At 43.0% G+C, this 18565-nt stretch overlaps 1 protein-coding gene across 4 annotated transcripts in view; it reads left to right on the forward strand.

Annotated features, from left to right (window-relative positions):
• The first annotated feature begins 244 nt into the window (after window positions 1–244).
• LOC118013994 (T-lymphocyte surface antigen Ly-9-like) overlaps window positions 245–18565 on the forward strand; it is a 27620-nt gene continuing 9299 nt past the window's right edge. For 2 of the 4 annotated variants that reach the window (XM_035009956.1, XM_035009954.1), the window contains exons 1-5: window positions 245–684; window positions 4306–4635; window positions 14867–15142; window positions 15623–15952; window positions 17170–17439. In XM_035009956.1, coding sequence (XP_034865847.1) covers window positions 561–684; window positions 4306–4635; window positions 14867–15142; window positions 15623–15952; window positions 17170–17439 — 1330 coding nt within the window. In that variant the 5' untranslated portion in view covers window positions 245–560. The remainder of the gene's footprint in view (window positions 685–4305; window positions 4636–14866; window positions 15143–15622; window positions 15953–17169; window positions 17440–18565) is intronic. The other 2 variants (XM_035009958.1, XM_035009955.1) reach the window with 1 other exon arrangement.

The following is an 18565-nucleotide window of genomic DNA, read 5'->3' on the forward strand; positions in this document are numbered from 1 at the left end:
GATGAGCAGTCCAGGCACAGCGTAGCTGGTGCCTCTGGGTCCGGGTCTCTCACAAAGTGCCCGTCAAGGCGTGGGCAGGGTTGCCAACCTCCCCGGGCAGGCACTGCCAGTCTCACCGGGGGCTCTCGGCAGCCTCAAGTCCTCATCAACCGTTGACGGAGACATCAGCTCCTTGCTGGGTTTGGGCTGGCAGTCTCCCTGGCTCCTTGTCTCGGAGCCTTTAGCTCCCAACACAATACCCGGCTCCTGGCAAAAGGAGCTGGGGGAGGGGGAGAGAGAGACACGGAGATGGAAGACACAAACTTTTGTCACCTAATCTCAGAAGCAGCAAGCAGCACATTCTACTCAGCATCAGCAAGCCAGGATACCCACCCCACACGGAGAAGAGGCGACTACAGGGGCACCTGGCTGGCTCAGTCGGTAGAGCAAGTGACTCTTGATCTCGGGACCCCTTCCCCAGCCCGAACAAGTGGGAGGAGTCTGTGGTGCCGGATACAAACAAGGCTCCCTGAGACGCACAGGCGCACAAGCCGAGAGTCTGTGGTAAGTGCTTCCTCATCATGGCAGGCCCAGCGCGACACCCAGATGACTGGGCTCTACGGCCCTTCTCCAGTAAACCGCAGAAGACCAAGCCACACATACCCTCTTCCTTTCTCTGGACCCGTCTCCTCTTCCTGCTCATGGGTAAGTCCCCGTTATGGCCACCACCGCTTGCTAGTGGTGTCCCTCTGGGGCTGGTCACTTTGTTTGCTGGGGTTCTTATTGGTAAAATCAGGAGACTCCTCTCCTTGTGGTAATTCTTCTGCGGGCTCCACCGTAGTCCTCTGTGTGTGTGCGCATATGTACAGTCACTCACCATGAGTAGGTGACATTCTAGCCCCCGTCTCAAGTAACTCTGGGCTCAGACTATGTTCCTCTCACTCTGACATTTTCCTGCTAAGAAACACCAAGTGATGAGCATCTCATCTTTGCTCACCATAGAAACATTACAAGCATCATGGCTCCTTATATCCATACCCAACTCTTGGGGTGCTTCCTGGTTGTGTTGGATCAACCTGAAGTTCACCAATCTAATGTCACCCAAGCTTCAGATGACCAATAAGTAAATTTCAAGGCAAAGAGGCATCTCCCTCTGTCTAACTCCACCAATTGGGGATGACCTCAAACTTCACTGTTTTTGTCTAGCAGGGATTTTTTTTTTTTTAAGATTTTATTTATTTATTTGAGAAAGAGAGAGAGAGAGAGAGCACAAGAGTGGGGCGGGGTCAGAGGGAGAAGCAAACTCCCCACTGAGAAGGGAGCCTAATGCGGGGCTTGATCCCAGGACTCTGGAATCATGAGCTGAAGGCTGCCGCTTAACTGACTGAGCCACCCAGGCGCCACTAGCAGGGAGTTTCTTTGATGCTTTTGTGTCTCCAAGGAGTGGTTTCAGGAACTTAGGAGGCAGTAGGGTGAAAAGTCCTTCCACTTCAGTATGTCAAGGAGCCAAGAATGTCCTGTCCCCGTTTTGGGGAGCAAGAATTCCTGTCCCCTTCAAGGTCCTTTTAGCTGGACTAAGAATCAAATTGACATAAGACAGATTAACAGGAAAAAGTCAAATTTAATAGCATATATATGGGGAATCCACACAGATGTGGAAATTTCAAAGACTATCAGGCAAAATGAGGTATTTATGTCATCCAAACTAAGGAGAAGGGGGCAAGGGGTCTGGGACTTCAGAGGGAAGGAATGTAGTTCACAGGGCAATGCAGAGAAGAGCAGATGTTTGGTAATTAGGTGTTTCCCCTGCCATGCAGATGGACCACTCAGATAAAATTCACCTCTGCTAGTAACCCTTATTCTGGGAAAGACGCCCAATTTAGATTCTTCTATGTAGTTAAGGGAGGGGCAAAAGCTTCCCTTGAGCCCACAGGGTCTCGATTGCCTTCAGCTCAGAATAATCTTCATGCCCAAGTGGCCCACGTTGGAGCAGCCTGTCCTTTGCCCCTACAAGTACCAGAAACATTTGAAATTAAATCTTTGCTCCATTATTTCCTAGCTATGTGAGCCTCTGTTTCTTAAATGTAGAATGTGACTGGTAAGATGTATCATGCAAGACTCTCTTGTAGATTAAAAACGGTATCTGTAAGCAAGCGCTTGGCACATAGTTGGTGGAAGCTGATTGTTAAAATAATCACTAAGTGCATTATTTGGAAACTACTAAAGGCGGGGAAGCCAAATTCAGTTATCACAATCATTGAACACTCTTATTTTTTGCCAAATGGCGTAGTTCAAAATAAGATGGCTGATACCTGGGACTCCTGTCACTATACTGGGAGTCATGTAGCATTGTTTACTGCAACAATAACAGGATTTGACCCATATGAACCACATACCACCCCCTTTGCTGACAGTCTGTGTGCTTTTGCTTATCTTTGATGTGAGGAGAGATGGGTGCAGTTGTAAGTGCTCAGCCAAGACTCAGGACCTTCTGGGGTCCTAGGATGGAGGGTGTCAACGCTCTTGGCCTCCACATTCTGGGGCATCATGTACATGGAATCTGGGCTCTGCAGCTGACCAACCCCGTCATCTCAGCAAGTGGCTAAAACTCTCAAAATTTTAGCTCCTCGTCTGTAAACAGGAGCTAATTTTCAGGTAACTTTGAGGATTGGATGAGGTAATTTCTACAAAGTACTAATATGTCATAGCAATCACAAACAGTATCTTCCAGATGGGAAGATCTCTCTTTCAGGTAGCTTCAAACCAGCATCGCACCAACCCAGTTTCTGCTTTCTGACTGCCCCCAGCATCCCCCTGAACTGACCTAGCCTAGCTTGTCCAAGGTCCCTAGCCCTGCGTCCTCCTAGCTGCCTCTCTACAAGGTCCAAGTTCTTGACCGATATGGCTAGAGAATCATCCCCCAGTCCCTGGCCCTGCACCAATCTGCACCAATCTAGGTGTCTCTTCTATGTGTCTGCATAACTCTGTACCCTCTGGGCCTTCAGAGCACACCTCAGCCTCTTTCCATCCCTCCAGGCTGTGCTTCAGCTTTTCCTCTCTTTCTAACATTTTCATTTTTTTTGTAAAGATTTTATTTATTTATTTGACAGAGAGAGAGACACAGTGAGAGAGGGAACACAAACAGGGGGACTGGGAGAGGGAGAAGCAGGCTTCCCGTGGAGCAGGGAGCCCGATGTGGGGCTCAATCCCAGGACCCTGGGATCATGACCTGAGCTGATGGCAGACGCTTCACAGACTGAGCCACCCAGGCGCCCTTCTCTAACATTTTCTACTTACTTTTCCACCCAGATTCCTGGAGTAATCTGGGTCCTGAACCCATCTGATTTGATTTGGAATTTTCAGAGGACTCTCCAGAGCCTCAGAAGTCCTTGAATCTGGGAATCCAGGCTGGGGTCACCCAGCAGACACTCACAGGGCCCCTGCAAGCAAATGAGCTGCCTCGAGTGATCCTGGGCCTGTGGAAGCCATGGTAACAATGTTTATCAGGGATCTTGGTCTTTCCTGAGATGAGGAAATCAGGAGCGGAATCCATGCTACTTCACTATTCCCAACCCCAAACCTTGTTCCTAAGGACAGACCAGATTTCCTTGGCCAAGGCAAAGCCAGTCTGAGATCCCCTGGACAATGAGGAAAAGGAAGACTGAGATAGAGATGAGAAATGCTCCTTTTGTGGCTGACATTTTATTATGAAAATTTTTGAACACAGAGAAAACTTGAAAGAATTTTGCACTAACACGCATGTGCTTCCCACCCTGGCTCTACCATTACTTTCACTTCACTTCCCTTCTCACACACCTGTCCATCTATCCACCCTACTAGCCATCCATCAACCCATCTCATTTTTTACAAGGTGCTCCTTTTTTACTTCTTTTCTTTATGATTTACAGCAATCTATTTTTATTCAATCTCTACCATATCCCTAAAGGAAGATAGTATAGGTATGAACATTTCTGTTTTATAGATGAGTAAACTGATTCTCAGGGAAATTCAAAAATTCACCCAAAGTCACCAGGCTAATTTCCTCATTGGGACAGAAACCCAGAAAGTCTGTTTTACTGATTATTGTAGATGCGCTTATGGGATAGAGTGTTTTGTAAGTGAGGGAATGAATGAATGATTCTGCTGGGCAACAAGCCTAGAGGGAGGAGGGCAGGAATTCCATTTCATTTCTCAACCTCTGACATTTATTTCCAATATGTTTTTATTGAATGAATGAATGAATGAATGAATGAATGAATGAATGAGTGAGTGAATGAAGGCTGAGGAGTCCAGCTGCTCCTCCAAGTCCCTCTTCTGTCTCTACAGGGCTAGGAGCCTCTGGAAAGGACTCAACCCCAACAGTGGTGCCTGGGATTCTAGGGCGTTCGGTAACTTTCCCCCTGAACATTTCAGTAGACACAGAGTTTGAGCACGTCACCTGGAATGGTCCCCGAGGTGCTCTTGCTTTAGCAACTGCAGAAGGAAAGATTTTCTTTATGGTCAAAAGCTACCAGGACCGACTAACCATCAGCTGGAACAGTTTCTCCTTGTCTCTCAGCAACCTGACTTTGGAAGATGCAGGATCCTACAAAGCCCAGATAAACCGTAAGACTTCTACATTCACCACTGACAAGGAATTTATGTTGCATGTCTATGGTGAGTTCCAGAGAGCTTCTGTGGGTTTTTATTATTTATTTATTTATTTATTTATTTATTTATTTATTTATTTAAGATTTTATGTATTTATTTTGAGAGGAGGCAGGCAAAGGGAGAGAGAGAATCTGAAACAGACTCCACCGGGCTCAATCTTATGGCCCCAGATCATGACCTGAGCTGAAATCAAGAGCTGGGTGCTCAACCGACTAAGCCACCCAGGAACACCTGATCTTTTATTTGTTTTTTAAGATTTGTTTGTTTGTTTGTTTGTTTGGGAATGTGAGAGAGAGAGAGAGCATGGGCAGGGGAGAGGGACAGAGGGAGAGGGACAAGCAGACTCCCTACTGAGCATGAAGCTGGAAGTGGGGTTCAATCCCAGGACCCTGAGATCATGACCTGAGGCAGAGGCAGAGGCTTAACTGACTGAGCCACCCAGGTGCCCCTGATCTTTTATTTTTAAAATATATTTTTAAAAGATTTCTTTATTTATTTATTTGAGACAGAATGAGAGAGAGAGCTCATGAGAGGGGGGAGGGTCAGAGGGAGAAGCAGGTTCCCCGCCGAGCCGGGAGCCCGATGCAGGACTCCAGGATCATGACCCGAGCCGAAGGCAGTCGCTTAACCGACTGAGCCACCCAGGTGCCCCTGATCTTTTATTTTTAAAAGCAGATTTTTTTTCTCCCTAGGTGTTTATCTCTCTAAGACAAATAGGACTACCATGTTGGTCCTTTTCCCCCAGTTCCATAAATACAGATGTCAGCGTGAAAACACAGCCAAAATATTTTTAAGAGCCATTTGTATTTCTTTTTTTTTTTTTTAAAGATTTTATTTATTTATTTGACAGAGAGAGGCACAGCGAGAGAGGGAACACAAGCAGGGGGAGTGGGAGAGGGAGAAGCAGGCTCCCCGCTGAGCAAAGAGCCCGATGCGGGGCTCGATCCCAGGACCCTGGGATCATGACCTGAGCCGAAGGCAGACGCCCAACGACTGAGCCACCCAGGCGCCCCGAGCCATTTGTATTTCTTTTCTGCAATTCTTTTAATATCCTTTACCCATCTGTACTAGCTTGCTAGGGTTGCCATAACAAAATACCACAGACTGGGTGGTTTAAACCATGGAAACTTATTTTCACAGTTCTGGAGGGTGGAAGTCCAAGATCAAGCTGTCAGCAGGTTGAGTTTCTTCTGAGACCTTGCTATTAGGCTTGCAGATAGTCATCTTTTTGATATGCCCTCATATGGTCGTCCTTCTGTTTTTATCATCTGTCTCCTAATCTCCTCTTCTTATAAGGACACCAGTCATTTTGGATTAGACCATTCTAATGACCTCATTTAACTTAATGACCTCTATCTCCAAATGTAGTCCTATATCCAAATAAAATCATGTTCTGAGGTACTGGGAATTAGGGCTTCAACATATGAACTTTGGAAAGACACAATTCAGCCATTGGCAGCACATTTCTTTCAGATAATTTGACCTTTTTTATTGATTTGTTGAGTGCTCTGCATATGTTAAAGAAATGGAATTATATGCAGCGAATAGAAATAGAATGAATGAGCTCAATATGTACCGACATACAACAATTTCCAACATCTATTGTTAACTTTTTAAAAATTCCAGCATAGTTAACATACAGTGTTATATTAGTTTCAGGTGTACAATATGGTGATTCAACCCTTCCATACATCACCTGGTGCTCATCATGAGAAGTGTACTCTTAATCCCCTTCACTTAGTTCACCCATCCCCTACCCACCCTCTGGCAACCATCAGTGTGTTCTCTGTAGTTAAGAATCTGTTTTTTGGTTTGTCTTTTTTTCCTTTGTTCATTTTGTTTCTTAAATCCCACATATGAATGAAATCATATGGCTTTTGTCTTTCTCTGACTAACTTATTTCACTTAGCAAAATATTCTCTAGAACCATCCATGTTGTTACAAATTATAAGATTTCATTCCTTCTTATGGCTGACTAATATTCATATATCTACACCATATCTTCTTTATCCATTCATCTATCAATAGACACTTGGGCTGCTTCTGTAATTTAGCTATTGTAAATAATGCTGTTATAAACACAAGGGTGCATATATCTTTTCAAATTAGTGTTTTCATATTCTTTGGGTAAACACCCCGTACTGGAATTACTGGATCATATGTTAGTTCTATTTTTAACTTTTTGAGGAACCTCCATACTGTTTCCACAGTGGCTGCACTAATTTGCATTCCCACCAACAGTGCACGAGAGTTCCTTTTTCTCCACGTCCTTGCTAACACTTGCTGTTTCTTGTGTTTTTTATTTTAGCCATTCTGACAGGTATGAGATGATATCTCACTGTGGTTTTTTTTTTTTAAAGATTTTATTTATTTATTTATTTGACAGAGAAAGACACAGCGAGAGAGGGAACAGAAGCAGGGGGAGTGGGAGAGGGAGAAGCAGGCTCCCCGCCGAGCAGCGAGCCCGATGCGGGACTCGATCCAGGGACTCCAGGATCATGACCTGAGCCGAAGGCAATCGCTTAACCAACTGAGCCACCCAGGCGCCCCTCACTGTGGTTTTGATTTGCATTTCCTTGATGATTAGTGATTATGAGCATCTTTTCATGCGTCTGTTGGCCATCTGGATGTCTTCTTTGGGAAAATGTTCATGTTTTCTGCCCATTTTTAATTGGATTATTTATTTTGGGGGTGTTGAATTGTATAAGTTCTTTATATATTTTGGATACTAACCCTTTATCAAATATGTCATTTACAAATATCTTCTCCCATTCAGTAGGTTGTCTTTTAGTTTTGTTGATTGTTTCTTTTGATGTGCAGAAGCTTTTTATTTTGATGTAGTCCCAACCGTTTATTTTTGCTTTTGTTGCCCTTGCCTCAGGAGACATATCTATAAAAATGTTGCTATAGCTAAGTTAGAGAAATTATTGCCTGTGCTTTCTTCTAGGATTTTTGTGGTTTCAAGTCTCACATTTAGGTCCTTAGTCCATTTTGAGTTTATTTTTGTATATGGTGTAAGAAAGTGGTTCAATTTCTTTCTTTTGCATGTAGCTTTCCAGTTTTCTTAACACCATCTGTTGACTCTTTTTCCCATTGCATATTCTTGCTTCCTTTGTCAAATATTAATTGACCATGTAATCATGGGTTTATTTTTGGGCTCTCTATTCTGTTCCATTTATCTATGTGTCCATTTTGGTGCCAAACCATATTCTTTGATTACTTCCGTTTTGTAGCATATCTTGAAATCTGGTATCAGGATAACTCCGGTTTTGTTCTTCTTTTTCAAGATTGCTTTGGCTATTCAGGTTCTTGTGTGGTTCCCTACAAATTTTAGGATTGTTTGTTCTAGTTCTGTGAAAAATGTTTTTGGTATTTTGATAGGGATTGCATTAAATCTGTAGATTGCTTTGGGTTACGTGGACATTTTAATAATATTTGTTCTTCCAATCCATGAGCGTGGAATATCTTTCCATTTATTTAGGTCATCTTCAATTTCCTTCATCAGTGTTTTACAGTTTTCAGAGTACAGGTCTTTCACCTCCTTGGTTAAATTTATTTCTGAGTAGGGCGCCTGGGTGGCTCAGTTGGTTAAGCGACTGCCTTCGGCTCAGGTCATGATCCTGGAGTCCCTGGATCGAGTCCCGCATCGGGCTCCCTGCTCGGCAGGGAGTCTGCTTCTCCCTCTGACCCTCCTCCCTCTCATGCTCTCTGTCTCTCATTCTCTCTGTCTCAAATAAATAAATAAAATCTTTAAAAAAAAATTTATTTCTGAGTATTTCATTATTTTTGGTGCAATTGTAAATGAGATTGTTTTCTTAATTTCTCTTTCTGCTTCTTCATTATTAGTGTATAGAAATACAATGGATTTCTATATATTGATTTTGAATCCTGCAACCTTACTGAATTCATTTATCAGTTCTAGTAGTTTTTTGGTAGAATCTTTAGGGTTTTCTATACATAGTATCATGTCATCTGCAAATAGTGAAAATTTTACTTCTTTGTTACCAATTTGGATGTCTTTTATCTCTTTTTGTTGTCTGATTGCTATGGCTAGGACACCCAGTACTATGTTGAATAAACGTGGTGAGCGTGGACATCCTTGTCTTGTTCCTGACCTTAGGCGGGAAGCTCTCAGTTATTCACCACTGAGTAAAATGTTAGCTGTGGGTTTTTTATATATGGCCTTTACTATGTTGAGGTATGTTCCCTCTAAACCTACTTTGTTGAGGATTTTTATAATGAATGGATGTTGTAGTTTGCCAAATGCTTTTTCTGTAGCTATTTAAATGATCAAATGGTTTTTATCATTCCTCTTGTTGATGTAGTGTACCATGTTGATTGATTTGTGAACCACCTTTGCATCCCAGGAATAAATCCCAATCGATCGTGGTGAATGATTTGTTAAATGTATTGTTGGACTCAGTTTGCTAATATTTTGTTGAGGATTTTGCATCTATGTTCATCAGAAATATTGGCCTGTAGTTTTCTTTTTTCTTTTTCTTTTCTTTCTTTTTTTTTTTTTTTTTTTTTTTTTTGTAGTGTCTTTATCTGGTTTTGGAATCAGAGTAATGCTGGCCTCATAGAATGAATTTGCAAGCTTTCTTTTCTCTTTTATTTTTTGGAATAGTTTGAGAATAATAGGCATTAATTCTTCTTTAACTGGTAGAATTCAACTATGAAGCTGTCTGGTGCTGGACTTTTATTTTGGGAGAGTTTTTTTTATTATTGATTCTATTTCATTGCTGGTAATCAGTCTGTTCCTGTTTTCTATTTCTTTATGATTCAGTTTTGGGAGGTTATATGTTTCTAGGAATTCATCCATCTCTTCTAGATTATCCAATTTGTTTGCATATAATTTTTCATAATATTCTCTTATAATCCTTTGTATTTCTGTGGTGTGAGTTGTTATTTCTCCTCTTTTGTTTCTGATTTTATTTATTTGAGTCTCTCTATCTATATATCTCTTTCTCTCCCCCTCCTGGCCCCCCCCCCACCCCCGATACTGGCTAAAGGTTTATCAATGTTGTTGATCTTTTCTTTTTTTAAAAAAAGATTTTACTTAGTTATTTGAGAGCGAGAGAGCACAAGCAGGGGGAGCAGCAGAGGGAGAGGGAGAAGTAAGCCCCCTGCTGAGCAGGGAGCCTGATGTGGGGCTCGACCCCAGGATCGGGGGCAGACACTTAACTGACTGAGCCACCAGGCACCCCTGTTGATCTTTTCAAAGAACTGGTTCCTGGTTTCATTGATCTGTTCTGTTGTTTTTTTAGCTTCTATTTCATTTATTTCTGCTCTAATATAGATTATTTCCTTCCTTCTACTGGTTTCGGGTTTTGTTTGTTCTTCTTTTAATAGCTCCTTTAGGCATAAAGTTAGGTTGTGTATTTGAGATTTTTTTTTGCTTCTTGAGGTAGGCCTATATTGCTCTAAACTTCCTTCTTAGACCAGATTTTGCTGCATCCCAAAGATTTTGGACCACTGTGTTTTCATTTTCATTTGTCTCCATGTATTTTTTTTATTTCTTCTTTGACTTCTTGGTTGACCCACTCATTGTTTAGTAGCATGTTATTTAACTTCCATGTATTTGTGTTCTTCCCAAATTTTTTCTTGTGATTGATTTCTAGTTTCATAGTGTTGTTGTCAGAAACGATGCATGGTACGACTTTGTTCTTTTTGAACTCGTTGAGACTTGTTTAGTGGCCTAGTATGTGACCTACTCTGAAGAATGTTCCATGTGCACTTTAAAAGAATGTGTATTGTACTGTTTTAGGATGAAATGTTCTGAATATATCTGTTAGATTCATCTGGTCCAATGTGTCATCCAAAGTCATTTGTTTCCTTGTTGCTTTTCTGTTTGGATTATCTATCCATTGATGCAAGTGGGGTATTGTACTGTCGTATGGTGGGTTATCTACTATTGTATTACTATCAATTACTTCCTTTTTATTTGTCATTAGCTGTTTTGTGTATTTGGGTACTCCTATGTTGGGTGCATAAATATTTACAATTGTTATATCTTCTTGTTGGATTGTACCCTTTATGATTATATAGTGTCCTTTTTTGTCTCTTGTTACAGTCTTTGTTTTAAAGTCTATTTTGTCCAATACAAGTATTGCATCCCCAGCTTTCTTTTCATTTCCACTAGCATAATAAATTCTTTTCCATCCCTTCACTTTCAATCTGCATGTGTCTTTAGGTCTGAAATGAGGCTCTTGGAGGCAGCACATAGATAGGTCTTGCTTTTTTATCCATTCTGTCATCCTATGTCTTTTGATTGGAGCTTTCAGTCCATTTACATTCAAAATAATTATTGATAGGTATGTACTTATTGCCATTTTGTTACTTGTTTATGGTTATTTTTGTAGTTATCCTCTGTTTCTTTTCTTGCTCTCTTGTATTATGGTTTGTTGGCTTTCTTTAGTGATATGCTTAGATTATGTTCCATTTATTTTTTTGCATATCTATTACTAGTTTTGATTTGTGCTTGCCATTATAGGTTTCTATATAACATCTTCTCCATATAGCAGTCTATATTAAGTTGATGGTCACTTAAATTTGAACACACTTTTTACTCCTCTCCCTCCCACAGTTTAAGTATATGGTGTCATACTTTATATCCTTTTAGTGAATCCTTTGATTGATTTCTATAGATAAACTTATTTTTACTACTTTTCTTACTCCCACTTCTGATCTTTCCTTTCCACTCAGAGAGGCCCCTTTAACATTTCTTATAGGGCTGGTTTAGTAGTCATGAATTCCTTTAACTTTTGTCTGGGAAACTCTTTGTCTCTCCTTCTATTCTAAATGGTAGCTCTTGCTGGATAGAATATTCTTGGTTGCAGGTTTTTTCCTTTCAGCATTTTGAATATATCATGACACACCCTTCTGGCCTACAAAGTTTCTGCTAAAAAATTAGCTCATAGCATTATGGGATCTTCCTTGTATGTAACTGTTTTCTCTTGCTGCTTTTAAAATTCTTTATCACTACTTTTTGCCATTTTAATTACTATGTGTTTTGGTGCGAACCTTCTTGGGTTGACTTTGGGGGCTCTCTGTGCCTCCTAGATCTGGATTTCTGTCTCCTTCCTCAGATTCAGTAAGTTTTCAACTATTATTTCTTCAAATGAATTTTCTGCTCCCCTTTCTCTCTCTTCCCCTTCTGGAATCACTACATTGAGTATGTTATTACACTTGATGGTGTTGCTGAATTCCCTAAGTCTATTTTCAGTTTTTATTTTTTTTTCCTCTCTCCCATTCAGCTTGATTGCTTTCCATTACTCTGTCCTGTAGATCACTGATTCATTCACCTGCTTCTTCTAGTCTACTTTTTATTCCATCTGTGTATTTTTTTTTAAGATTTATTTATTTATTTTAGAGAGAGAGAGAGAGAGATCATGAGTGGGAGGGGCAGAGGAAGAAGAATCTCAAGCAGACTCCATGCTGAGCATGGAGCCCAAAGTGAGGCTCACTCTCACGACCCTGAGATCACAACCTGAGCTGAAAGCAAGAGTCGGATGTTTAACTGACTGTGCCATCCAAGTATTTTTAATTTCAGTTATTGAGTTCTTCTTCTCTGCTTGGTTCTTTTTTATGTTTTCTATTTCTTTTTTAAAGGTCTCACTGAGGTCCTCCACTCCTCTCAAGTCCAGTGAGTATCTTTATGACCATTACTTGAAATTCTCCATCCGGCATATTACTTATCTGTTTCTTTTATCTCTGTTGCCATGAGTCTGTCCTGTTCTTTCATCTGGGACATATTCCTCTTTCTCCTCATTTTGTCTAATTCTCTGTGTCTGTTTATTTTTTTTTATTAACATATAATGTACTATTTGTTTCAGGGGTAAGGTCTGTGATTCATCAGTTTTACATAATTCACAGTGTTCACATAGCACATACCCTCCCCAATGTCCATCACCAGCCACCCCATCCCTCCCATCTGTGTCTGTTTATATGTGGTAGGAAAGTCAGTTGTGTCTCATGCTCTTGAAAGTAGTGGCCTTATAAAGAAGAGGTCCTGGAGTGCCCTGAAGTGCAATGTTCCCATTCACCAGAAATTGGAGCTCTAGGGGTGTCTCTTATATGTGTTGTGTATGCCCTAATGGTGTGGCTGAGACAATTTTGCCTTCAGTCGAGTCATCTGCAATGACATCCTTGTTTGTTGTGGGCAGGGTTTGGTCCTTGTGTTATTAGTGGGCCAGTCTAGGGCTGCCTGGGCTTGAGTTGAGTCAGACCAGGCATTTGCCAGAGATGCAATAGCACTGAATACAGGGTGCTTTCCTTGTTTTGTTCCCTGAGAAGCTTTCATTGGTGGGCAAGGCCTGCATTCAGACCAGATGTCTGCCCTTAGCCCATTGCTAGGGCAACGGTTGGACTCGTGTGTGTGTGTGTGTGTGTGTGTGTGTGTGTGTGTGTGTGATTATCTTCCCTTCTCCCTGGGATAGGAATCACTTTGGAGTGGTGCTGGCCCCTGCTGGCACTCCTTGCACACTGCCAGGTTTGTGGCACCACTTTGGGTGGGCTTTGGCCAGGGCGCATTGGAGGGGGCAGGACCACAGGAGAACTCAGGGGCAAGCTGGGCAGTGTTATCAAGGTTTGCGCCAGTGGGCTGCAGGAGAGGACCTATAGCAAATGGGACCCAGGCAAGCTGGGTTGGAGGGGGCAGATCTGCAGAAGTGGGGGGTTGGGTGGAGGGCAGGGTATCTGGTGTTAGCAAGGTGTGTGCAGGTCTGCTGTGGGAGGGGACCTGGAATGGAGGCATGACTGTAAGGGGCATGTCTACAGGAAAATGTGGGGGTCGAGGGTGCTATTAGCAAGTTAGGTATGGAGTTGGCACTGCACTAGTTCCCACAGGTATCCATGTGTCTAGGCTGGGGAGGGGGGGCAGGGGAGGGAAATGATGTCCTTCAACTCCTTTGTTCCTGGAGAAGTCTCCCAATGATCTCTGCCCCTCTAGCACATGCTCTGAGATTAGTAAACAAATCTCCTTCCCATATATTCAAGGTGTTTTTCAAACTGTTGCTTCTATGCTGTTTGTTGTGCTGCCTCTTTAAGGGCAGGGATTCAGTTTCCTCTCCCCCTCCCAGAGCCCAGCCAGCTGAATTTTAAAGTTCCAGGTGTTAAGTCCCGCTGATTATAAGAACTCATGAAATTAGGCCCCTCTGGTTTTTCAAAACCAAATGTTATGGGGATTCATCTTCCCTGCGTGAGAGTCTGTTTCTGTCCCTCCTCTGCACCCACACCATCCCTCCCTCCCATGGACAGTCCTATGGGTCCATTTAGCTCCCAGCTGCATCTCTGCCTTTCCTACCCTCTTTGATGTGACCTCTTCTATATGTTTAGCTGTGGAGCATTTGTTCTGGCAGTCTTCAGGTCATTTTCTGGGTTATTTACATTGATGTGGGTGTTATCTAGTTGTATCCATGGGACAAGTGAGCTTAGGGTTCTTCTACTCTGCCATCTTCGCCAGAAATCCAATGTATTATTAAATTTTAGAGGGTTCAGGACAGTATAAATATAGTATACTATCATGTATGTATCTATACCTAGAATATTTCTAGAAAGATCAATAAGAAATTCGTAACAGTAATTCCTAGGGAGAGGAAATAGGTAGCTGGAGACAAGAAAGCTTGCTTTTTTAATTATGTACACTTTTTTGTATCTTTTCAATTTATGTATTTCCAATTCCTCCAAAAAAGCCAACTTAAACACACACACACACACACACACACACTGTGGTTAGAGGAAATGGAACAAAGGGAAAGGAAAGGATCAGGAAGAAGGTCTGGAAGCACAACGGTCATAAATTCAGACTAAAAGGCAAAAGCAACTCAAATTCTAGAGGCAGAGCTCCCTGTTCCACAGTGTTTGGGGCTGCCTCATTTATCTATTTATTCACCAAACACTCAAGAGAGACTTTTATGGGCCATTCAGGTGTTAGATATTCAGGCACAGGCATTGGCCCTGTCCTTAAGTAGTTCATATACTGATGTGGGGAGAGAGGAGTAATCACACTAGTGTCATGTTGAGTCACGGAGATAACACCTATACAGGATTTATGGAAGTGTAGAAGAGAGGCACTCGGTCTAGGCTGCAGTGGGAAGCTAAGAGAAAACTTCCCCTGGAACAGGTATTTTGGCTTCTTCCTTCTATCCCTAGGTCTTCTATCATCACCACCTTCTCCCAGCCCTTTCCTGCTGCAGCAAGGATCTGAGTAATCTCCTCATTGCTGTTGTCCCTACAGAGCAGGTGCCGGAGCCTCAAGTCATCATGAAGTCTGTGAACATGTCTGATAGTGGCTCCTGTAACATTACCTTGATTTGCTTTGTGGAGAGGGCAGGGACAAGTGTTCTGTACAGCTGGACCCTGAGGGACACCCAAGCATCTGAATCCCATGAGGGCTCCACTTTCATCATCCACTGGAGGCTGTGTGACCCAGACCTGCCATATACCTGCACAGCCAGGAACCCAGTCAGCCAGAACACCTCCAGCCCCGTCCATGCCCGGCAGTTCTGTACAGGTATGGGCTCCACTTAGGTCCTCCAGGGGATTCCAGAAATGGTCTGAGCAGCTGTGAAGTTTAAACCGCCAGGGTTCTGGCAGGACACAGGTGGAGTGGGGAAGAAGACAGGCTTGAAGAACTCTTGTTCTCTACCCTCCGGGGCCTGAAAGAGACTGGCAGGGCACTTGGGAACTCCCAGGGAACTGTGAAACTCTAAGGGTAGAGCAAGGGAAGGGAAGAGAATATGGATGAAGAGATCTAGTTTGTTCTTTGTTTGTTTGAGATCTCCTCAGAAGGACAGGGAGGGCAAGAGAGGCCTGAGTATGCAAAAGGCAGAGCCAGGTGCATATGACACGTGTTCATGGGATGCCTCATCAGAGGAAGGGAAAGGAGGTGTGGGCAAGAGGGCCTATGGGGCTTCCATCTCCTTCAGGCAGGCTGAGGGTTAAGAGAAGAGAGCCAGTGACTGAAGCCGCAATGTTTCATCTCTGACTGCAGATCCAGGAGCCTCCAGAGGAGAGTCAATGGGGGAGATGGTGGTGGGGATCCTGGGGGAGTCAGTCACCCTGCCCCTAACACTCTCGGCCAGTCACTCCGGAGAGAACGTCATCTGGATGTTTAACACATCTATTATCAGCAAAGAGCAGAAAGAAGCAGCAACAGCTGATCCATTCATTAAGTTCAGGGATCCCAACAAGAACTCTAGCCAAGACTACTCCCTGATGATTGGCCAGCTAAAGATGGAGAATGCTGGCCACTACTATGCCTATGTGTGCTCAAAGGCCTCCAGAGTCATCAGCACAAAACACATCACCCTGCTCGTCTACGGTGAGTTTCTGAGCAGAGCACTCATCATTAGATTCTTTCCCTGAGATGTTTCTCTTCTTTGCTGCTTTCCCTGCCTCCCTCCTCCCTCGAGCCTCTCTTCCTACCAAAATGCCTCAGATCACTAGGACACCTATTGAGTCCAGACCAGTCAACTCACAGGAAGAAAAATCTCCAGCCAGCAGCTGGGCAAAATCTACCTGCCAAGGTCCCCCTTTTACTAAGTTTCCAGTTAATCTCCACCACCCAACCTTCAGTACTTGCTCCTGTCCTCCTGCATTGCTTGTCAGGTGGGTCTCAGAACTCTTCAACCCGCATTTTTATAGAATATAAGGGCACAGCTGGCTGGAGTGGACTCAGAGAAGACTGAGGAGAAAGGCTTTAGTGTCCAAAGACCCTATGACCTCCACGAGGGACGGTTGCTTGGCTCTCCCGAGTGTGAGGGACAGAACTTGCAGTCTTCTCCTCAGGTTTTGGCCTCGCAGGAGCTTGTCTTGGCAGTTGGGCTTACACTTGCCAGCTCCTTCACCTGTACCATCCAAACATGGTCATCACATCCCCTGTCTGGGTTTGCTGGTGTCTAAGTATCTGTGAAGAATCACTGTGCGTGGTCCCATTAAAATATGCTGGAAGTCAGCTAGTCCACATCTATAGCATACTGTGACTCAAATATTTAAAAAAAGGCAAGAAGATTAAGTAAAAATAATAATAAACTGGGAACAATTGGAGCCAATGTTATATTTCTTTTAAAATTGCTAATATTTATTGAGCACTAACTCTATGTCAGCACTGCACTCACCTCTTTACACTTTATCTCCTGGATAAAAAACTTAGATGATGGAACCTCAACATGTAAGTCTTCAAGAGTCTTCAAAGCACATGGGACATTGTACTTACCTGTGTCGATGGGTTTGCTAGTTCTTCACAAGGTACTGTATAGAGTAATGTGGTATCTTTTTTTCCAGTTTTCATTAACTCCTCTATTTAACATCTGAGCATCAAACGCCCAAAGAGGTGAAGTGATATGTCTGAGATTTCATGACTACCAAGAGAAAGGCCAGGTGCACTCCAAAATGTCTGTGACTTCTGGAGGCACTTTCTCAGCCCTAATGCAGTGTCAACACACAACTTCATGAGTGTATTCTGGTTGAGTGAAGACGTGGTGACTGCCCAGCAGGCAGACCTCACTCTGCATTAGGTCTGTCTTTCTCCTCACACAGGGAGATTGAAGAAGCCAAAAATTACCTGGCATCCTGGGCTTGCTGAGGATGGCATCTGCAGGGTCAGCCTGACATGCTCAGTGGAGGACAGTGGACACAATGTGACATATAGATGGACCCCTATACCGAAAGGAACCTTCGAGTCCCAAGGGGGACCTCACCTCAATGTCTCTTGGACAAGTGGTGAAATTCATCCCAACTTCACATGCATCACCAGCAACCCTGTCAGCAACAGCTCCCAGCAGTTTCTTTCCGGCAACATCTGTCCAGGTTACCCTTTATCTCTGCTCAGTCAGACCTCAGGGCCTTGGATGCTTGGGTCCAAGTGTTTGCATTCTGAGTGGTTCTTTATGAAGTGCAATGAGGGAGTGTGGGCAAGAGTGCTTTAGAGTAGCATATTCCAATAGAAATATAATGGGAATCACACATGTAATTTACACTTTCTATTTTTTTTAAAGATTTTATTATTATTTATTTGACAGAGAGACACAGTGAGAGAGGGAACACAAGCTGGGGGAGTGGGAGAGGGAGAAGCAGGCTTCCCACGGAGCAGGGAGCCCGACGTGGGGCTCAATCCCAGGACCCTGGGATCATGACCTGAGCTGAAGGCAGACGCTTAATGACTGAGCCACCCAGGTGCCCCTAATTTACACTTTCTAATAGCCACATTAGATAAAGCCAAAAGAAACAAGTAAAACTAACTTTAATAATATGTTTTATTTAACCCCCTAAATCCAAAATATCACCATTTTGGATTGTATTCAATACAATATCCTTAAGATAATTTACATTTCATGTTGTACTAAGTTTTTGAATCCAGTATGTATTTTACACTAACAGCCCGTCTCAATTCAGATGCCAAATTTCCATGGGAGGTACTTGATCTGTATTCAGATTTCATAAAAGTTACAGTTGAAAAAAATAGATTTACATATCCAAGTTTTTCCAAACCTACTTATCAGCTTTTCAATAAGGAATTGAATCGCCATATTTCAATTTCAATTTTAATTTTTTAAAAATCAAATAAAATAAGCAATTTAGTTCTTCAGTCATACTGGCCACATTCCAAGGGCTCATACCATGGCTTATGGCTACCATACTTGGACAGCACAGTGTCAGGAGTTAGTGGAGATGAGTTGATAGAAATTGATAGGTTAAGGAGGGGCGCCTGGGTGGCTCAGTCCTTAAGCATCTGCCTTTGGCTCAGGTCATGATCCCAGGGTCCTGGGATTGAGCCCTGCATCGGGCTCCTTACTCAGCGGGAAGCCTGCTTCTCCCTCTCCCACTCCCCCTGCTTGTGTTCCCTCTCTCACTGTCTCTCTCTGTCAAAAAATAAATTTAAAAGGGGCGCCTGGGTGGCTCAGTTGGTTAAGCGACTGCCTTCGGCTCAGGTCAT

Source organism: Mirounga leonina, unplaced genomic scaffold (assembly GCF_011800145.1).
Source record: "Mirounga leonina isolate KUSES-001 unplaced genomic scaffold, KU_Mleo_1.0 Mir_154, whole genome shotgun sequence".
Taxonomy (NCBI): Eukaryota; Metazoa; Chordata; class Mammalia; order Carnivora; family Phocidae; genus Mirounga; species Mirounga leonina.